We start from the raw sequence: 23035 nt of genomic DNA on the forward strand, positions 1-23035 counted from the left end.
GTTTGTTTGTTTTTGCACATGGATAAGGGGGCTTTGCCATTTGGGGGATCAAAACCAGTATTAGCATTACAAGATCATTAATGAGACTGAATAATTAGTTTTTTTTTAAAAATGTATAATTTTAGTATTTTCTCTCATGAGGGCAAAGTCACTAATATTTTTTTAAAAAGTAGGAAACCAGCCCAAATACTACAATCTTCTGTCCGTCTTCCCATTCCCAGCCCCAAAAGAGCTCCTGGAATGGTACTGCCCCTTTAAGACCTGCTCTCTTTCCAGCTCTACAAAAGGGAGTGACCTCTGGGCTTTGACAGCTCCCCTAATAACTACCATCGCTCAGGCTCCACCCACTTGGCGACAGTCTTCCCCGATTGGTCAGCGGGCCGGTATCCCGCTTCCTGATTGGCCATCCGCTTCCCCTGAGCAAACCTTTAGAACTCTGAGACAGACAATATTCTGTTACATTGTAGCAAAATGGCGACTGTCATTCACAACCCCCTGAAAGCGTAAGTAAGACTAAAAAATGTACATATTCCGCGTGGTTTCAATATGAAAAAAAGGGCGCCTTTCTCGGTGCGGATCGCAGGCAATGCACAGCGTCTCCAGGCTCCTCCCAGCCTTCGCATTCTCTCTTTTCTTTCAGATTCTTCTTTTTCCCCCCCTCCCAACCCGCAGAAATGTCAGGAGATGCAATTAACAAGAAGAAAATTGTTACATTTGTGTTCTGCTTAATTGGTGGAAGGAGAGAGAGAAGGGAGCAGCTGGGGGACACTGGCACCGGAGCGCTGTGAAGCTCCGGGGATTGTAAAGAGCTCAGGGACGGGGACGATTCTGTGTTCCACTAGCCCCACGGGGTGGCGAGTTGGGGGACATGGGGCGGTTGGAACTGGGGGTGTGTGTTTGTGTGTGTGTATGTAGAAAAAGGCATGGAGAATGTTTTAAAATGCACTTGAAGAAGTCGAGCGCACCCATATCCAATGACAGGTTTTTCCTCTCCTGCTTCAGCCAAGCCCGGAGATCTGGACACCGGGCGCCTACGGAGTTTGCAGTGCTTTTCTGATCATACTCGGAGGCTTCTTTCCCTTCCGCCCCCAATACGTTTTTCTACAAACCTTCGGGAGTTTTGAGTCACTTCTTCGAGGGAAGCAATCTGTCCTCAGTGATTGCGGGTCCAGGTGGCTGCCTCGGGGCTTTCCTGACAGGGCAGCTCTGGGAGCGTTCCCTTAGCGCTTTTTCATCCGTGGTGGTGGTGGGGTGGTGTGTGTATGTATGTGTGTGTGTGTGTTGTGTGAGGAGTGCGTTTGTGTGTGTTGAACATAGTAATTAATTACTCAGGTTAACCTGTGGTTGATTTCGAGGAAGAAAATAGCTGCTGTTCTTATGAATGATTTTTTTGGGGGAGGTGGTGGGTAATAAATAGACAGTGGAGGAGGAGACAAGATTTGTGTTTCCTCGCTCGAATAGGCAGCCTTTACTTCGAGCCAGAGCGAGGGGGCAGGTGCCTCTAGATGCTGCCGAAAGACTTTGAGCGAGCGCCCAGATCCGGGACAGAGGGAGGGCTAGGGGAGGGCACGCAGGGGCCAGTCTTTCTCTAGATCGAGTTTCTTCCTTCCTTCCTTGCTTGCTTGCTTCTTTCCGTCGCTCTTTCCAGTTCTGGGTGCCGTTAAGCTGTCAGACTGTGAAGAGGGCAGAGTCCGGGGGTGTCCTCAGGAGATGAGCGTAGCGCTGCGTAGCGCTGCAAAGGGAGTTTGAGTGGGAGAAGAGTGATGGTCCCTCTGAATTCGCACGATCGAGGAGAGCCCCTAGACTCTGCTTACTTCCCCAGGATCTCTTAGGTCGAATGGGTGTCGGACTTTCCAGAGATCTGTCGTAGGCAGTGACCAGCATTCCTTCAACTCCTCACTGCTCGGGCTGCCTGCCTCTCTTCTCCAGTTGGAAACGATTCAAAGCTGAGGGTTTTCCGGGGACCGGGTGGTGGCAGCCGCTGATACTGCCTCGGTGTCCACTCCTATTGCACCCCCGCTCCGCAGGGCTATGGTAGCAGCAGTTAAGGAGTGCTTTTATTGGGAAGAGGGTGAATGAAGGGGATGTGACATATTGATTTCACCTATTCTTATGTCGACAAGAACAAGAAAAAAAGCGGTAACGTGAATGTTCCAAGCCTTGGAGTAAAATAGATATAGAGAGACAGACAGACATTTTAAAAAAGAGACAGTGAAGAGAATATTGGAAGTCTGGGTTTTAAAGACGGTTACTCCTGTGTCTCTCCGTCAGGGTCTTGGATAGATTGTGTTTGACCACCACAGGGTTTCACCCAAGAAATAAAATGTTTTATGAGGGCATAAATGGGTGTAACTTCTCCGTGTTCTCTTTCCCTCCCTTGTTCAATCAGTCAATTTCAACTGCATTCAGCAGCTGATTTGCCGTCCCTCTATTTCCAGTCCAAATTACATGGAAATGGTAATGCCATCCCATGGAAACTAAAGTTAACTGAATATGTTAGGAAAAATACGTACTGATCCTGCAGGGAAGCTTACACGAATTTCAATCGTCACCCTCTCCCTTCCACTATTTCTTTTGACTGTAGGAGTAATGTGTCTATGAGGGGAGGAGTTAGAAGGGAGAAAACCTGGAAGGGGATGGCCGAATTTCTCCGCTGTTTAGTAGAATTAATTCTGCTCCATTATATTTGGACTTTGTATAATTGCGAGCAGTTGCAAAGGTGATGTCTTTGTAAATTTATAACTCTTGTCTCAACTGCATACGCACGGGGCGCGCGCACATAAACGCGCACCTCCCCCCGCCCCCTTGCTTTTTCTTGGTGGGAGTTGAAGAGTAATTTATAATTAGCCCCTCCTTTCTAAATCCCAACCCCTTTCCCTAGGGGTGAGAGGAGGAGGAAACAATACCTATGGAGGGCGAAGCTTCTATGCACTTGACGTCTTTTAAACTACTAATGTAGTAGAAGAAACAGGGTTGTTACTGGCAGCCTGACACCATCTGCCTCCCCCTTCTTAACTTGTTTAATAAAACATCTTATATATTTCATTTGTTCTTAAAAGTTGCTGATCAAGAAACAATACACACAGATAAATTATGCATGGGATAAATTAGAACAAAAGCTGTAAGACACATAATGCGGATGGGGATGGTGGGGGAGGAAGGGGGAATGGTGGAGGGGGGAGGGATAGGGAGGGAGAGGGGGGTGGGAGAAGAATGATTCTGAGCGCGATGTTTTTATCCTCATGTGTCCTTCCTGACAATGAAACAGAGCCGAACGACATTAGCATTTCCTCTGTCTGCGTTTTGATTATCTCTCCCCCCCCCTCTCTCAAAAAGAAAGAAAGAAGGAAAAGGGGGGGGGGGAGAAGACAGACGCCCCTTATAGAAACTGGCCACACAAAGGTTTTGCTCTGAGATTGGGGTGGTGGGGGTGGTGATGGATAAAGTGATAACTCTGCTGGGAGAAACTAGCTCAGGTTTCAAGCAACATTTCTGGTGGACTCTGCCATATATATGGATCGTTTTTAAACTGGCTTTGTCCACGCGGGATATGCAATACAGTAGGTACCTGGACTCAAATTGATTGCATATTTTATATCTTCCTGCCTCCTTTTTGGTCTCTCAACTTCCTTTCTTATTACTTCTTATTTGCACCCCTTACCCTCTTCTTTGAAGCTGAGCAGCCTGGATTCATTCCGTGTGGTTGCCTTTAACATCTTGGGGCTGCTAGGGACAGAAATGGGGGTTGGCTAGATTGATCAGATCACTAAAGAGGAAGCAGCAGGTATTCCAACTACTGCACTGCCACATCTGGGCAAAGTAGAATTTAAAAGCACTGATGAGTGCTTGTAGTAATCTAGCTCTATTCCACATTATCAATTATATTGTCTGAGCTTGATGTATGGATGCCACAGTCAACACATACACAAGCACATTAAAGGCTATGTGGTAAAACTTTTATGATACACATGCTCACAAAATATGAATCATATGAGCACTGTATAGAAGATAATTTATTACACACTGTATTCTGATTTATTACTATTTGTCAACAGAATCTTAATACACTTAATACAATTAAGATCTTAAAATACAGTTGAGAAAGCTAATCTAGAAATCCAGGTTGATATTCCTATATTCAGAATGATCACTTCAGTTTCCTTCCCTTCTCCCCCCCCCCCCCCAACTTGTTAAAAACCTTAACAGGAATGGAAGTTAAGTGGAATGTCTGCGTCCTTTTGTCAGACATGAACATTAAGAGGCAGGGTTGAGTAATCTCAGGAAGACCTGAGTTCAAATTTTGACTGTGATAACTAGTTTTGGAAACATGGTCCAGTTAACCTCTCTGAGCTTCAGACAAATCTCTAAAACTTTTAACATTATAGATGGGTTGCCATCTGCCCTCTACTAATGAAATGACAGGTTTTTGATATATTATAGAAATTAATCATTCATTACTTTAATATTTCAGTGCCTCAAGGTTTTGTGATTTAATTAGTGTGGGTATAATACACCTCCCCCTCCCCCACTAATGTAGATCATAACCCTTCTATGCCTTAGTAGACAGTTTCATGAGTTGTTACCCACCCCAGATCAATTCCTTTGTGACCAACTTCTATTCTCTAAATTTGGGTAAATCAGTCATTGGAGGACAGACAGAACCCACTTCTGGGCTGTTACTCAAAGCCTTTCCAGTTTAGTAGAGCCTTCCAGAGCTTGATCTCTGCTGGCATAGCCTTGGAAAGCCTAGGGTCAGTTCCATGTCATGATTACACATTAGAATGGGACTATGATAGAGGAATAATTTGTTATTGAAAAAAATTTTTGTTTTAATTATTATTTTTTTTCGGGGTAATGAAGGTTAAGTGACTTGCCCAGGGTCACACAGCTAGTAAGTGTCAAGTGTCTGAGACTGGATTTGAACTCAGGTCCTCCTGCATCCAGGGCCAGTGCTTTATCCACTGTACCACCTAGCTGCCCCCTGAAAAAATATTTTGGAACAAAGAATATTTTGTCTTAAAGTAGTTATCAATAAAGGGTCAGATTAGTAGACTACTGACACCCTCTAACTATGAATCTCTACTAAAGATCTATTCTGGTGGTGGCCTTGGATTCGTGAAAGTTATCCCAGTAAATTGCAAACTCTAACAGATCCTACCAAGTGGAGAAGGCTGTACTGTATGTAACACTGGACTATATTCTTGGCACTTGAAAATAAACCTAGGGGAATTTAATAACAATTGCATGTATATAGAGTTTGCAAAATGATTTACAAATGTCATCACATTTTATCCTCACAATAACCCTGGGAGGTGTGTTATTATCTCCATTTTATAGATGGGAAAACTGAAGCAGACAGAAGTGAAGTGATCTGCTCAGGGTCACCCAGATACTAAGTGTCTAAGGATGGATTTGAACTCAGATCTTCTGGATTCCAGATCAGGTGCTCTATCCATTGTGCAACCTAGCTTCCCATTACCAAAAGGTTGGCCACCAGGTCTACATTCTTTTAAATGAATGAAAGAACACTGAGCTAAATGCTGGAAATACATATAGAAAGGGGACAAGTCCCTGTTTTCAAAGAAGCTCACATTCTAATGGGGGAAATGATCCACAGAGGAGTTTTCCATTGGAAGTCAGATGGAAAGGTCTTATGGTTCTTAGGGTGCAAAACCTGCTTTAATGCCATTTCCATTGATGTCATTCCTATGACTACTTGGATAGAAGGTGAAAATAATTTGTTAATGAAACTCATGTCTATTTGACATTACCAAGGACCTTTGTAGTGAACACTTTCTTTTTCTAGTCTTCCATGACTATGGGATGCTTAGTAGGAAGAGGCTGTAGCACCTGCAGATCATCAGGTAGTATCTCTACCAGGGTTGCTCCTTTGGACAATGGTGTCAGGGGCTTAACTAGAAGCAGGGATCTGGGGGGAAGCTTCCCAAGTTATTTCCAGAATTCTTGGGCTTTACTGGCTGTTGGTGACATATGGTTGACAGTTGTTGGTGGTGGTAAAGATGGTGGTAGAGAAAGGTGTTTAAAATTTTTTTTATTTTTTATTTTTATGAGTTGCTCCCTTCTTTGATGGCTACAGGGGCCAGGCTTAAAGCAAGTCTGGTTGTCTGGGTTGGAGACAGAGCTGATATTCTTAAGGTTCTTGGGCTCAGGATCTTAGATTGACACCACCAGCAAATGAAGGGAGTTGGTGATGGTGGTTTGACCCACTTGGCACATGTTGCTTCCTCAGGGTGCCTTGCTGCTTCAATTAAGGTTGCATTCTCTGTCCAGCAGTGGCCACAAAACCTCATGAAACTACTAAGGCATGGAGGAACTGTGAAATACATTGGTGGAAAATGTGCCTATACTGATGAAATCACACATTCGTGAATTATTGAAACATAAGATAGAGATAGGGCCTGGACCTGCAATTGCACTGGTATAGAGATGTCCTAGGTAAGGAAACTCCCTGCACTAATTCAGGTTGGCACATTCTCTGCAATTTATAGTTTTAAGGAGTTGCCTAGAACATTGAGAAGTTAAGTGATTTGCCCAGTCATGTGGTTCATATGTGTTAGAGACACGCCTTGAACCTAGATCTTTCTGGATTCCAGTCTAGTTCCCCATCCATTATGCATACTGTCCTTATATTGAATAAGTATAACTTATGTAAGTACTTTATATACTTCTGTTCATTCTGCCCAGAGTGGTCCTTTTTCCCCAGGTGGATAATAGACAGCAATGGCTAGAATGAATGATGAACCGATCAATACAGGTCTGGACACCAAAGGAATTGTAGCAACCTCTGTATGAATTCTTACATATATATATATATCTATGCACACATGCATAGATATATAAATTATACTTTGTTGATGTCTTTTGTATTTACATTAGGATCTTACCCCTTCCCCTTCCAGATTGACCATTCCATTGTGACAAAGAAAAACAATAAAGCAAAAAAAAAAATCAGATAAAGCGACCACATCTAAACAATGATCTGGGACCTATATTGAATCTTCTCTTAATCAAAGTTTGACTTCCCATTAGCGATCTTCTCATTTATGTTGCTGTAATCCTTGTATTTATTATCCTCTTGGTTTTGTTAACTTTGCTCTGTATCAGTTCATATACATTTTCCTACGTTTTTCTGTTATCCTCTCATTCCTCATGTTCATCAATATTGATAGAATATTTATATTAATTAATAATGTTCCATTGTATTTATATACTATAGTTTTCTCAGGCATTTCCCTGTAGTGTACACATTTGGTGTAGCTAAGAGATTCCTGCAGATTGGAGCATTTGAAAAAACTTGTATCTTCCTTTCCTCTCTTAAGTATAAAATGATATTGGCTACAAATGTTTGGGTCACCTTGCAGTTCTAGAAAGGACTGATTATTACAAGGTGGTAACTTGTGCAGTTTCTGTTCTTATACCACATCCTGCTGAGACTTGAGTTACCTGGCAAAGCTGATTAGCACATGTATCCCCATTTTACAGTTCAGTGAAACTGAGGCAGACAGAGGTTAAATGACTTCCCCAGGGTCACATACCTAGTAGGTGTCTGAACCTGGATTTGAACTATCTTTCTGACTCTAGGCTCAGCACTCTATTCCTTGCTCCACCTAGCTGCCAGGGTGGGTCTGTACTTCCATTCCTTGAGATCTAAAACCAAACTAACTCAATTTATATTCTAGTTTTTTTTTTTGTTTGTTTCTAGGAGTCACGTAAATATTCCAATCTTATCGATGGGGGAAGTTGAGGCTGAGGGGAGGAAATTTAATTGGTCAAGGTTAAGCAGCAGACTATTTGTATAGTTAGGTCTCCAGTGTAAGGACTTTATTCATGTGAACATATTCTAAGGTGATTTTATTCATGTGGACAATATCTAATTATCAGCATTAGAAATCTCAGCTTTTATTTATAATAGTTCCTCCTGTCCCCTATACTTTTTTTGGGGGGGTGAGGCAATTGGGGTTAAGCGACTTGCCCAGGGTCACACAGCTAGTAAGTGTTAAGTGTCTGAGGCCGGATTTGAACTCAGGTCCTCCTGAATCCAGGGCCAGTGCTCTACCCACTGTGCCACCTAGCTTCCCCCCCCCCTTATATTTTTAATGAACTTCTTTCCATCTCTATCTCTATTTGCTGAAATCCCTTCCTTTTTTCACGGTCCAGTTCAGCTGCTATCTTCTCCGTGAGATTTTCCCTGACACCACTGTCCTTTCCCAAAGGAAAGTGATCTCTCCCTCCTCATATTTCTCACAGAATTTGCCTCGCCTTCTCCTTTATATTTATTTAACTCTTCATATGATCATAGGTCGGTCTCCCTTTACAATAGGATCATAGATTTCTTGGAAGGCATCTTAGAGGCCATAAAATATAGCTTCTTCATTTTATAGATGAAGAGACTGAGGCAAAGGTAGGTTAAGTGACTTGCCCAGGGTCATATAGCTAATAATGTCTTTGCCCCTTTTTAGACTGTAAACTCCTGCAAGGTAGAGTATGTGTTGTGTCTTCCCTTGTGTAGAAAGTGTTCCTAGAAAGAGCCTGATTCAGGTCTTCTTGAATCCAGTATCTCCTTGAAGAATTGCTAAATTTCCTTAGCAAGATTAATTTTTTTATAAGATGTGAAGTCTCTTGACTCTGGCTCCTCCCCTTTTCCCTTTAATGTCCAAGTAAGAATGATTGATTTATTGATTTGTGGCCAGTAGGAACTGGGCTCCTTGGGCTTATGCCCTTGGATCTAGCCTTTAAAAGGAGAGTTGAATGGGAAGGGAAGGGGTGGAGAACTAAACCAGGAGGAGCAATGCTATACTTGGACACTTAAATTTAGATTCTGGGAGGGAAAATACAACTATATATTTGTGAGGTCTCTTTAGGGAAGCACGTGAGCTCAGAGATGTCAGTGTATGATCTCTGATAGTGGCCAGGACTTCCTAGGCCAGGCCAGGGACATTATGATTTAGAGTGAGCATTCTTTTTTTTTTTTTTTTTTTTTGGAGGTGGGGGGGGCCTGCAATGAGGGTTAAGTGACTTGCCCAGGGTCACACAGCTAGTAAGTGTCAAGTGTCTGAGGTCATATTTGAACTTGGGTCCTCCTGAATCCAGGGCCAGTGCTTTATCCACTGCGCCACCTAGCTGCCCCAGGGACATTATGATTTAGCAGCAGCAGTGGAGGAGTGATAAAAGAGTTCCTGAACCTGAATTCAGTTAAGTGGACCCACAGAGGAGTTACTTGATTAAGCAGGACTTGGGGATGAGGAGCGACAAAGGACAGAGTTATAGTGTGGAGGAACAAACTTAGACCTTCTCTTTTACTAGCAGTATGAGTTGTGTGGATGGTGCAGATACGGGAAACGGGTTAATTGTCTACCTGCTCTGAATACTTTCCTCTTGGGAGGGGGTGCCTTTAACCCCAGGGAACTACTATAAATCTGGATCACATATGTCCACTGGAGATGTGGAGATCACCATAAGGGTCGGTTTCTTGATTCTCTAGCAACATTGTTTTCTCTTTGGTCAAGGTGGTGAGGACACTCAATCCAGGAAAATATTGTTAATCTGGAGGTTTTTATAGGTCCCTAGTGGATGGGTGAGAGCTCACAGAAGAGGGAAGAATTGTTTTAATTGATTATGATTTTGAGTATATATTCTTTTTCTTCTTCTTTTTTTTTTGGTGGGGCAATGGGGGTTAAAGTGACTTGCCCAGGGTCACCCAGCTAGTGGGTGTCAAGTCTCTGAGGTTGGATTTGGACTCAGATCCTCCTGAATCCAGGGCTGGTGCTTTATCCACTGTGTTACCTACCTGACTTTTTGAGTATATATTCTTTGCATTTTGGGGGGGTTGGGTTAAATAAAGCCTGTCTTATATTTAATGTCTTGTTAGCCTGTGTGCTTGCATGGGAGCTAAGGACCATTTTTTTCTTTTGTTGTGAAGACTTAAACATGAGTCAAATTCTGATGTGCCTAGTGGATACCCTGGATTGGGGCAAAACAAGGCATATTCTGATGGCTCCAGAAGAAACTCTGCATGGAAACATCATCCAAAAAGAGGATTTTTTGGGAGCAGGAATCAAGATTGAACCTAATCCATATAAATTCAGAACTTTGGTTCTGATCACATTTATATTTGTAGCATGAGAATAGTACCTTGTATACAGCAAATTTTAAATAAACAAACTCCACCCTTCCTGCTGTTAACCAGCTTAGGTGTCAGTCAGCATGGTATAGTGATAAGAAAACTGCACTGGGAATCAGATCCTAGTTCACATCCTAGTTGTATAATTTAAGTCGCCCTGTGACCCTCCAAGTATCAGTTTCCTTGTCTGTGAAGTGGGGAATTTGGAGTAGATGACCTCTCAGGTCCTTTCTAGTTTTGAAGTTCTATGATTCTATCACAGTAAAGGGTAAGGAAAGGAGATTTTCGTTTTGTATTTCTCCCCAGTTCTTTCTTTTGAGTCTGTCTTAACAAGAGTACAACTACTAAGTGGGAAAACCTGTATTTTGGGCTAAGACTTTCCTGACAGGTCTTGAAGGACAGTGGCTTTTGGTGACCTCCAAGAATAGCTTTCAGATTTCTTCTCTTTACTTCAAAGTGGCAAAGAATCACAGATTTATATTTGGAAAGGAACTTAGTGATTTAGTCTGTTCCTTATGAGGGAAACTAAGACCAAGAGAAATGAAATGACTTTCCCAAGGTCAAGCAAACTTGAATCAGGTTTTCTGATTAAATATCCAGTCCTCTTCCCATCACATTTTGTTGCCTATTGGAATTCATTCCAACAAATATTTATTGGGTGACTACTATGTACAAGACACTACTGTTTTGGTCTGGTGAGGACAAAATGACAACTTATCCATTTACTCCATCTCTCCTTGTTTACTGCTGGGGGAAAAGTGAAAATTGCCCAAACTTCCTATGCCTCATCAGAATTAGTGAGAACCTGAAGAATGTCTTTGCTTTTGATGAGCTTTTTCAATTCAGCTAGGTGGTGCATTGTATAGAGTAGGGGACTAGAAGTCAGGAAAAGCTGAGTTCAAATCCTACCTCAGACTTACTAAATGTACCACAGGCAGTGAGTCATTTGGACAAGTCCTTTCACTTTAACCTTAGTTTCTTCATCTATAAAATAAGGATAATAAATAGCACCTACTTTATAGTGTTGGTATGAAAATCGAATGTGATTATATAGATGCATACATATTTACATATATATGTATATATATGAAGACCATCTGTAGGGCCCTCATAGACCACATTGAAAGTGGGAGTAGTACTTTTAGAACCACTGAAAAACATAATACAGTGGAAAGATCGCTGGATTCACAGTCAGAAAACCTGGGTTCAAATTTCAGCTCCTACTTTAAGTACTGTGTGACTCTGGGCAAATCTATCTCTTTTGGCCTCAGTTTCCTATTCTGTGAGATTAGGGTATTGAACTACATGATCTATAAGGTCTATTCCAATTCAAAAGTTCTGCAATCCTGGGCTATGTTTGGAATCATGAGTAAAGATGAAACCATTTCTGAGCCTTTTTATTCATAGCAATAAAAACAAAATGAACCAGGAATAAGGATGGAAACCGAGGCTGATGCTTGAGTCAGGTGGATTTAGGTGACAGAGGGATTGCTGTTCCTCTCATCTCCCTTACTGGAGCTTTATATTATTTCACTATTTGAAAAGTACTTTCTGTCGCTTTGGAGTGTTTTAAGAATCGCTCAAAACCAGAAATATTGCCAAAAGCTGTAAGCTTCTGGCCAAAAAATACCACAACCGTTGCAATATTTTCTGCCCTGCTTTAAAAAAAATTCTTCAACATTTATTAATGATACTAGATTATTTTATATAGTGCTTTAAAGTCTCAAGAGAGTTTTACATACATTAGCTCATTTAAACCTGCTTATTAAGCACTTACTATGTGTGAATTGCCTTGTGTACGGTGCTTGTCATGACCTGGCCATGAGCTGTCTCTCTCTCTTTTTTTTTTTTGGCAGGGCAATGAGGGTTAAGTGACTTGCCCAGGGTCATACAGCTAGTAAGTGTCAAGTGTCTGAGGCTGGGTTTGAACTCAGGTCCTCCTGAATCTAGGGCCAGTGCTTTATCCACTTCGCCACCTAGCTGCCCCCATGAGCTGTTTCTTAATGCATAGACAATTCACAAACAAAGTAAGAAAGTGGGCTGAGGAAGAAATCCCGTGTGGTCTGAGAGTGTGAAGAGACTAATTTAAAAACAAACAAACAGGGGGCAGCTAGGTGGTGAAGTGGATAAAGCACTGGCCCTGGATTCAGGTGTACCTGAGTTCAAATCCGACCTCAGACACTTGACACTTACTAGCTGTGTGACCCTGGGCAAGTCATTTAACCTCAATTGCCTCACTAAAAAAAAACCCCACAAAAAACCAAACAAACACATTGAAGAGACTATTAAAATTCTTCCTTTAAAGTGATAGAGTTTTCATTTGGTTGCATGAGTGACAACTTGGGCACAATTTAGGTGTAATGTTTCTCAATGGTCTGGTTACAAGTGCCTGGTTACAGTCTGTCAAACCCTGTGGATGGACGGAGCTAGGCTTCATAAAGCTTTCATTGAAGAAAGGTTTCTGGAGCCTCTTGTAGGCACCTGGGTTTGACGAAGAGTATTTATGATCAGGTGCTAGGTGTATGATGAGAGCAGGACGTATTGGACTGAAAGTAGTTTCTTGGTTGCATGTTTGGTTATATATATATTTATTTATTTTTATTTTTTTTTAGTGAGGCAATTGGGGTTAAGTGACTTGCCCAGGGTCACACAGCTAGCAAGTGTTAAGTGTCTGAGGCCGGATTTGAACTCAGGTCCTCCTGACTCCAGGGCCGGTGCTCTATCCACTGCGCCATCTAGCTGCCCCTTGGTTATATATTTATGTGGAACGTTGGGTCCAAGGGAGACAGACTGTGTTAGGGGTATGTTTGGAAGGAAGGAGGAGCATGGGGATTAGGCTCAGCAATCCTAATAATGGGGTTCAAATAGCCAACAAAGAGTTCCAGAGAAGACAACAGAATGTTAACAAGGGGCCCATCAATCACTCTTACCTCAGTTTTGATCACTGGGTAACAATAATAGGAGGACCATATCTAATCTCTTAGGCATGACTAATGAAACAGCCCCTGCTCTCCCTGAAAAAACAACCCAACCCTCTTTCCTCCTCTCAATCCAGTGACTGGAATTCTCAGATCGCTCAGAAATAATCATTTGTTGTTGTTGTTGTTGTTGTTGTTTTAGGGATTCTACCTTGCAAATCTAGCCTGTGTAATTAACTGCAGTTGGCAGCTGGTGGGGAGGGAGGATGGAGATGAGTAGTTGCAATCCCAAGGCTTTCTTCAGTAGAAAGAAACCCACTGGAATAGCTGCCAATGCTCACTCTCCTCTTCCTTCCTTCCTTCCTTCCTTCCTTCCTTCCTTCCTTCCTTCCTTCCTTCCTTCCTTCCTTCCTTCCTTCCTTCCTTCCTTCCTTCCTTCCTTCCTTCCTTTCTTTTTTTGGGTGAGGCAATTGGGGTTGCCCAGGGCTACACAGCTAGTAAGTGTCAAGTGTCTGAGGCTGGATTTGAACTCAGGTCCTCCTGAACCCAGGGCTGGTGCTCTATCCACTGCTCCACCTAGCTGCCCCCTTCACTTTCTTTTCATGTACCTTTCTCACCAGCAACTTGTCCTTCACTGCAAATAATGGAATAGGAAGAGTACTCTATTGACTAGTCATTAGCTCTGCAGCTTTAGTTTCCCCATCAGTAAGTGAGGCTGTAGACTAGATAATCTCTAAGGGCCCTTCCTGTCTTCATGCTCTGCAATTCTGTCTGTGGAAGGTGAAATTGTTGTTCGACCTTCCATACTTGAAGAGGACTGATGACATCACAATCTTGGAGTCAAGGTATAGTGTGTTCTACTGTGGCTGATCAGTCTAATGTCAACTCAGAAGGCTCTACCACAGGTTGGGCACAAAAAGTCCATTTGAACATGTGGGATGGAGTTGTCTCTAGATTTGTGAATCTCCCATTTCCTTTATGTTACTTCTATTCTGCTTTGCTCATACAGTACAGAATCTTCTTTGATGTGGGCACACCATGCTGGAAGGTCCTTTGCCAGTGTCTCCCATGTCAATACTCAAGTTCTTCAAAAAGATCTTGAGACTGCCCTTGTACCACTTCTTTTGACCTCCCTGTGAGTGCTTGCCTTGTGCAAATTCTCCATAAAAAAGTCTTTTAGGTAAACATATATTTGGCATTCAGGCTATGTGCCCAGCCCATCAAAGTTGCGCTCTCTGTGGGAGAGTTTGAATGCTTGGTAGTTCAGCTTGAGAGAGTGTCAGGTACCTTATCTTTCCAGGTGATCTTCAGAATCTTCTTAAGACAATCCAAATGGAAACAGTTCAATTTTCTGGCACTGCGCACAGGCATACAACAATGAAGTCAGCACAATGGCTCTTCAGTTTGATATGCAGCCTAATACCTCTTCTCTCCCACACTTTCTTTTTTCTTTCTTTTTCTTTTTGCTGGGCAATGAGGGTTAAGTGACTTGCCCAGGGTCACACAGCTAGTAAGTGTCAAGTGTCTGAGGCTGGATTTGACTCAGGTCCTTCTTTATCCACTGTGCCACCTAGCTGTCCCCTCATACTTTCTTTTTGAGCCTCACTTTGCTGAAGAGGAAATAGAGGCAGTCTGCTGAATTGCACTGACTCATCTGAGTTTTTGCTGCAAGATGGAGGTAATAGAAGTTAGGTGATGCAATGGATAGAACCCAGATTTCGAGTCAGGAAGTTCATCCTGAGTTCAAATCTGGCCTCTCAGATACTTACTAGTCATGTGACCCTGGACAAGTCACTTAACCATGTTTGCCTCAGTTTCCCCATCTGTAAAATGAGCTGGGGAAGGAAATGGCAAGCCACTCCAGTGTCTTTGTCAAGAAAACCTAAATGGGGTGGGGTGGGGCGGGCAGCTAGGTGTTGCAGTGGATCAAGCACTGGCCCTGGATTCAGGAGGACCTGAGTTTAAATCTGACCTCAGATACTTGATACTTACTTATTAGCTGTGTTACCCTGGGCAAGTTACTTAACCGTCATTGCCCCACAGAAAAAAGAAAAAAAAAAAAAGAAAACCTAAATGGGAACACAAAGAGTAGGACATGACTGAACAACAATAGAGATAATAGTAGTGTTAAGATGATGACGTGACTTTTTAGTTCAGTGGTGCTCAGTTAGTAAATCCTAAATGTATTTCATCATTAGCAGGCCTTTCTTTAATTTAATGGACCATAAGATGTTTTTCATAAGCCTCAACTTTAAGGCACCATCAAGAAGGGAAAAGGAGTTACAAAACCTCCCTGGAGAATACATAGAAACCAGGGATGCAAGTTGATATTCTGAACATCAAGCAAATTTTTTTTAAAAGCCCTTATTGGGGGCAGCTAGGTGGCGCAGTGGATAAGGCACCAGCCTTGGATTCAGGAGGACCTGAGTTCAAACCCAGCCTCAGACACTTACGAGCTGTGTGACCCTGGGCAAGTCACTTAACCCCCATTGCCCTGCAAAAAACCAAAAAACCAAAACCAACCAAACAAAAAGCCCTCATTGCTATTGATAATCACAAAATCATAAATTTACCCAAAGACAGGAGATCATTTCCTTTAATAGACTTCCCATACAGGAAGTCTTTGATTTACAAAACTTATTTTGCCCTGAAAAAAAAAGAGAAAAGAAAAAAGAAAGAAACACTTGTTTGGAAATGAGAATGCATGTCCCTGAAGAACAAATATTACAAATGGTGGCTAGTTTTCTAGACCAGGGCTTCTTAAATTTTTTTCCACTCATGAGCCCTTTTCACCCAAGAAATTTTTATGCAACCCTGGGTATATAAAATAGGTACACATAACCTTTTACTGTTGCCAATTTTTTCATGACCCCCACATTTAATTACATGACTCCATGTGGGGTCATGATCCACAATTTAAGAAGCTAAATCTTAGAGCAACTCAGAAAAAACCCCCATAATGTAGCTTAACTATAGTACTACAGAACTCAACCAGGTATAACATTTTTTTTTCCTATCAGGAAATCCTCCAGGACACCAGGAATTTGTCCTGACATCTCCTCCTGCTTCTCCTGCCATGACAGCAGGATCGGGGTATGAAGGGGTGTTTGGGGAGTAGCTTGTATGTAGGGTCATTTGTAAGTCATGTATTCATAAGTCAGAGATGTGTACTTCTATAAGAAGTCTGTTAATTACCCCCTACTGGCTCTCCCCTTCTGTCCTCTCCTTCTCCAAGCAAAACCAATGTAAACCTTACCAAGTATCCAGGACAGTTGGGAAGATGAACTAATCAGTTTGTTTTCACTGTCTCTCAGCTGAATGAAGTCCATACAGGAAACGAATGGCATTACTGGAGAAAAGTAATTAACAGTATTGGAGCTGTTAAAATGATTTCTGTTTTAATGTACTTGATGTGATCCTAGGAACATCAAAGTCTGATCAGAGATTCTGGAGAATTACAAAGTTCTCTGGGTTAGTTATCACTGGTTAGTACATTTCCTTCACTAACCTACCCATGAGAGAATAACCCTGGGCATTTCTTTCTTTCCTTTTTTTTTTTTTTTTTGCAGGGCAATGAGGGTTAAGTGACTTGCCCAGGGTCACACAGCTAGTAAGTGTCAAGTGTCTGAGGCCAAATTTGAACTCAGGTCCTCCTGAATCCAGGGCCAGTGCTCTATACACTGTGCCACCTAGCTGCCCCCTACCCTGGGCATTTCTATTGTTCCAATGTTATCTTGGTTTAACATAAGCAAGAATTTGAGCTCATGGGAAGTCCTTTCTTTTCCTCATTTGTCTCATCATCTAGCCTGAACAGAGAGAGCCTACAGGGCCTGTACACAAACCCTGAAACCAGGATGCTCAATGGGGGAAGGGTTACTGATTTCTCTGGCTCGGGAAGCTATGATTCAGTGGGTTTTGCAAGGCACTCTCCCAAAGGAGTTGGTCAGTTTCTCTGGTACTCTGCTTCATGAAGGTGACATGGAGAATGAGGTATGGGTTGCAGGTGGGGTTGAGTACAGCTTTCCTTGCTTTCAAGAAGAGGACGTTGTTTTTGCAAAAGGAGGTCAACAGAAGCCAGTTCTTTGAAGAAAGGCAGCTTTTGTCTGTGACTCAACATGGTGATAGTCAGATTCCAGAATGGATAGAGATGTATTCTGGTTGCCAGACTAAGGTGAAAGTTCAGATCCAAGTTCATTGTGAATTAGGCCTTGTTCCACTTCCGGAATTTCCAATCCACCAATCCACAATATTGATTGAATACCCAGTGAAAAGAGTTTAGGGCATATTTCTGTATGAGGTACTAGAGGATTGAATGAAATAATAGACAAATTTCCTGATCTTTTGGAGTTTATAAGTTAATGGGGGATTACAGTCCACCTGTCTCTTCCTTACCAGACATTGTTCTTTACTAAAGTGAAATTGGCACTCATAAACAAGGAGGAGACTGTCTTTCCTGTGGAATATATCTCTTCTTTCAGAGGAGTGGTTGGGGTCAGTTCAGGGGAAATGAAAGAGAATGTGGTTGTAGGGGAAAGGGGAGAGCAGCATTGTTGGGGAGGTGGGAGTGGAGAGAATATTTTCTCTCTTGCTAATTATTTTCCCTGAGGACTTAGCCAATACAGAACCATCTATTATAGTGGGAGCACTCCATGGTGGTTCTGCCTGTGATGAATGCTAAGTGGAAACAAGCAAGAAAAATTAACAGGCGGCTGCCTCTGTCCAACTAATTAAAATGCATATCCAGATGCATAATTTCTCCCATGTACAACCCCTCTCCCCATCCAATTCTATGGAGAAGGAAAGTAGTTTTGCCCACCAATTCCTTTTCTCTCTAAAAATTTTATTTTTAAAATCCTGAACTCAATGAGCACCAAAAAGAGAGAAACTTTTAATATACAAAGTAGAACAGAAAAAGAGGATTATATGTGAACCCTTAGATCTCTATTATGTATAACTTGCTTTTTTAAAAAAAAGTATTTTAAAAGTTCAACATGTTACTTTCAAAGCTGTCCTGCTTGACTGTGTTTCCTTCTAAATTTCCTTGTTTTCTTCTGTCCATTAAAAAAATGCTTCAGTGATCCTTTTTTCTTTCTTTTCTTCCTTTTTTGGACAACACTTTGGGTAGCTCCCCCCACCCCTTCTCTCCTACCTTCTCAATGGAAAAAACCCCACCAAAAATGCAATCCTTATAGTAAATAAACATAGTCAAGCACAATTCCATATATTTGCCATGTTCAAAAATGTGTCTCATTTTGTACCTTGAGTCCATCACATCTCTGTCAGTAGATGATTATTAGCATTCTTCATGATCAGCCTTCAAAAGTTATGGTTGGGCATTAAGTTCATCAGAATTCTTAAATCTTTCAAGTTGTTTTCCTTTACAGTGTTGTAGTTGTAGAAATTATTCTCCTGATTCTGCTCACTTCAATCTGCATCAGTTCAAACAAGTCTTCTTAGGTTTAATTTTTTTGTTTGTTTGTTTGTTTGTTTTTTTTAGTGAGGCAATTGGGGTTAAGTGACTTGCCCAGGGTCACACAGCTAGTAAGTGTTAAGTGTCTGAGGCCGGATTTGAACTCAGGTACTCCTGACTGCAGGGCTGGTGCTCTATCCACTGCACCACCTAGCTGCCCCTTAGGTTTAATTTTTAATGGCTCAATAATATTCTATTACATGAATATAATATAGTTTGTTCTGCCATACCCCAAATGATGCCTGTCCCCTTAGTTTCTAGTTCTTTGCTACATCAAAAAATGCTGCTCTGAATATTTTTTAACATATGGGTGTTTTTTTCCTTTGATTATTTTTAAGGGCATATGACTCATAATGGTATCACTGGGTCAAAGGGTATACACAGTTTAGTGACCTTTTGGGGCATAATTACCAATTTGCTTTCTAGCTTGATTAGATTTCTAGAATGATTGTACTTCCAAAATTAATTAAAAAACCCAACTCATTTTTTATTTTTTAAACATTCTTTAAAAAATTTTTTTTGAGTTCTAAATTTTCTCCCTTCCTTTAGCTCCTTTCCCACCCATTGAGAAAGCAAGCAATATGCTATCAATTATACATATAAAATCATGCAAGGAATAATTCCATATTTGCATTGTCACAAAAAAGCGAGAAAAAGAAAGTACAAAAATTCTATTTGTACTCAAAGTTCACCAGTTCTCTCTCTGGAGCTAGATAGCATATTCCATCATGAGTCCTTTGGAATTGTCTTGGATCATTGTATTGATCAGAGCAGCTAAGTCTTTCATTTCTGATCATTATTACAAGATTGCTGTTTCTGTGTACAATGATCTCCTTGATTCTGTTCACTTGGCTCTGCATCAATTCATAGAAGTCTTCATAGATTTTTCTGAAGGCATTCCCTTCATCATTTCTTAGAGAACACTGGTGTTCCATCACGATCATATAACACAACTTGTCAGCTATTCCTTAATTGATGGTCATCCCCTCAATTTCCATGTCTCTGCCTCCAGAAGAAGAGTGCTGTTAATATTTTTGTAAAAATAGGTCCTTTCCCCTTTTCTTTGATCCTTTTGGGATACAGACCTAGTAGTGGTAGTGATGGGTCAAAGGGTATGTATATGTATGACCTATATCTGACTGTTTGCCACCTTAGGGAGGGGACAGAGGAGGAAGAGAAGGAGGGATGGAATTTAGAATGCAAAACTTTAAATAAAAATGTTTATTTTTTTAAAAAAAATCTAAAAAAAGGATATGTATAGTTTTATAGCCCTTTGGACACAGTTCCAAATTGTTCTCCAGAATGGTTGAACTAGTTCACAACTGCAGCAACAATATGTTAGTGTCCCTGTTTTTCTGCTTTTATCTTTTACTTTTCTTATCATGTTAGCCAATCTGTTAGTATGAGGTGGTACCTCAGAATTGTTTTAGTTTGTATTTCTCTAATAAATAATGATTTAGAGCATTTTTCCCTATGACTATAGTTAACTTTGATTTCTTCTTCTGAAAATTGCCTGTGCATATCCTTTGATTATTTATCAATTGGGGAATGACTCTTATTTTTTATAAATTTGTCTCAATTTGCTCTATATTTGAGAAATAAAGCTTTTATCAGAGAAACTTGTAAATTTTTTTGACATTACTTCATTGTCTGTGATACCTTTTAGAAAAATGTAGTTTCCCTGATTATCTCTTTAATTGTGTTTTTCTTTTTCTTTTTTCTAAGATTATGATTGCTACCTCTGCCTTTTTTACCCCAGCTGAAGCATAATAGATTTTACTCCAGTCCATTATTTTAACTCTATGTGTGTCTTTCTGTTTCAGTGTGTTTCTTGTAAACACATACTTTTTGGTTCTGGTTTCTAATTCATTTTGCTTCCATCTTATGGATGAGTTCATTTTATTTACATTCACAGTTATGTTTATTAACTGTATATTTCCCTCCATCCTGTTTTCTTCTATTTATCCTCTCTTTTTACCTTGTCACTCATCAAAAGTCTATTTGCTTCTGACTACTGTTTCCCCTAATCCACCCTCCCTTTTATCACACTCCTTTTCTCTTAACCTCTTCCTCTTGTGTTTCTCTGCTGAGTAAGATAGATTTTTAAACCCAACTGAGTGTGTGTAAGTATTCCTTTCTCTTTAAACCAATTCTGATCAGGGAGATTCAAGCATTATGTGCCCCTCCATTTCCTCTCCACTGTAACAGCTCTTTCTTGTGCTTCCATGTGAGATAATTTCTCATTCTTTCTCTCCCTTTCCTCTTCTCCCAGTGGATCCTTCATTCTCATTTTTTCCATCATTTTTCTTCATTTTTTGGAGAACATCCCAACATATTTGATTTATACTTATGTCCACTTCTGATAATGCTAGTGTTCTTAGGAGTTATATGTATAATTTTCCCATATAGGATTGCAAACAGTTTAACTTATTAAGGCCCTTATTATTTTTCTTTCATGTTTCCCTTTTTGTGCATCTCTTGAGTCTTATGTTTGAATGTCACATTTTCTATTCAGCTCTGGTCTTTTCATCAGGCATGCTTGAAAGCCTTCTCTTTCATTAAATATCAGTTTTATTCCCTGAAGGATTATGTTCAGTTCAGATGGGTAGGTTATTCTTGGTTGCATTCCTACCTCTTATGCCTTCCAGAATATCATATTCCAAGCCTTCCATTCCTTTAACATGGAAGCTGCTAAATCTTGTGTGATCATGACCGTGGTTCCACAATATTTGAATGGTTTCTTTCTTGCTGCTTGCAATATTTTCTCCTTGCCCTAGGAGCTCTGGAATCTGGCTATAATATTTCTGGGAGTTTTCATTTTGGAATCTCTTTCAGGAGGCAATTGGCTAATTCTTTCAATTTTTATTTTCCCCTGTGGTTCTAGAATATCGGGGTAGTTTTCCTTGATAATTTCTTGAAACATGATGTCTACACTCTTTATTCTTTCTTTCATTTATTTATTTATTTATTTTGGCTTTCAGGTAGTCAAATAATTGTTAAATGATTTCTGCTGATCTCTTTTCTATCATTTGCTTTTTATATGAGTTATCTCACATTTTCTTCTCTTTTTCATTCTTTTGTCTTTGTTTTATTGTTTCTTGATGTCTCATGGAGTCATTAGTTTTCACTTGTCTAATTCTAATATTTAAGGAATTATTTTCTTCAATGAGATATTGTGCCTCTTTTCCCATTTGTCTAATTTTGCTTTTTTAAGGAATTCTTTTCTTCAGTGAATTTTTGTACCTCTTTTATTCTGTTTCTTAAGTTGTTATTTTCTTTAGTATTTTTGTGCCCCCTTATAATAATAATAATAATAATAATTTTTTTTACTAAACTGTTAATTCTCTTTTCATAATTTTCTTGCATCAGTATCATTTATTTCTCCAATTTTGTCTCAAATAGTCTTATCTTTTTCTTTAACCCTTCTAGGAATTCCTGTCTTGTATCCAATTTGCATTTTTCTTTGAGGCTTTACTTGCAGCTATTTTCACATTGTTGTCTTCTGAATTTGTTTTCTTCCTTGTCACCATAGCAAGTTTTTATGGTTAGGGTCTCTTATTGTTGTTTGCTTATTTTTCCAGCTTATTTCTTGACTTTGAACTTTATGTTAAAAAAAAAATTGGACTCTGGTCACCTGGAGGTACTGTCCCAAGCTTCAGGATTTTTCATGCTGCTGTTTTCAGAGCTAGTTCTGGGGGTTCTGCACATTTTTGGTGCTTCCAAGGTGGTATTATCCTGGGATAAGTATGTGCTTTTCTAATCTGTGCTCTGTTCTTTACCCAGGAAAGATCCCTGTTTCCTTGCAGCTTTAAGTGCTAATGCTCTTCTTGGCCCTGGAACTGTGACCAGGTTCTCTGTTCCCTTGCAGACACAAGTGCTAGTGCTCCTCCCTGCCCTGGAACTATGACCATTGTCCCTGCTCATTTGTGACCAACCACAGGCACTCCTCTTCTGACCTACCACAAGCACTCCTCTCTACCCTGGAACTGTGACCCAGAACTGTGTATGGGCAATGGAGTTGCCAAACAGTGTGTGGTCTTGCACTTGGTGTCAGCTCAAGGTCCCCTGTAATCTCTTATTGACCAGTTTTCCGATCTCTTTACCATCTCGGTATTGAGAGCTCCTGAAGTTTCTGCTGCTGCTGTCACAGCCACCTCCAAAGCCTACTGCTGGTGTTGCCACAGTGTGTGCTCTGGATACTTCTCCACTCCTGTGTCACAGACTTCTCCTGCTGATCTAAATTGTCTTAGGCTGAAAAAAATCTCACCTCAACCTTTTTCTGGCTATGCTGCTCTAGAATTCAAGTTGACACATTATCTTAAAGTTGTTTAGCGTGGAATGGTGGGAAAGTTCGGCTGGGTTGTTGTCTCAATTCTGCCATCTTGGCTCTGTCCCTTCCACTAATTCATTTTCAATGTTATTCCCATCAAAGAAGCTCTAAGCACTTTCCCTTAGAGAATGGCTGGCACCAGTTCATGAAACCTTCCCCTAAAAATCACTATGCTC

The 23035-nt window shown here is 40.8% G+C and overlaps 1 protein-coding gene across 3 annotated transcripts in view; it reads left to right on the forward strand.

Moving 5' to 3' along the window:
• The first annotated feature begins 462 nt into the window (after nucleotides 1-462).
• Nucleotides 463-23035, forward strand: part of DPF3 (double PHD fingers 3) — a 413835-nt gene continuing 391262 nt past the window's right edge. For 2 of the 3 annotated variants that reach the window (XM_043989942.1, XM_043989943.1), the window contains exon 1: nucleotides 474-503. Coding sequence is in view for 1 of the 3 variants with exons in the window: in XM_043989941.1 (XP_043845876.1) it covers nucleotides 472-503 (32 nt within the window). In the remaining 2 variants the exon portion in view is untranslated. Of the gene's footprint in view, nucleotides 504-23035 lie in introns of all 3 variants that reach the window. The other variant, XM_043989941.1, reaches the window with a different exon arrangement.

This window comes from Dromiciops gliroides, chromosome 2 (genome assembly GCF_019393635.1).
Source record: "Dromiciops gliroides isolate mDroGli1 chromosome 2, mDroGli1.pri, whole genome shotgun sequence".
NCBI classification, from domain to species: domain Eukaryota; kingdom Metazoa; phylum Chordata; class Mammalia; order Microbiotheria; family Microbiotheriidae; genus Dromiciops; species Dromiciops gliroides.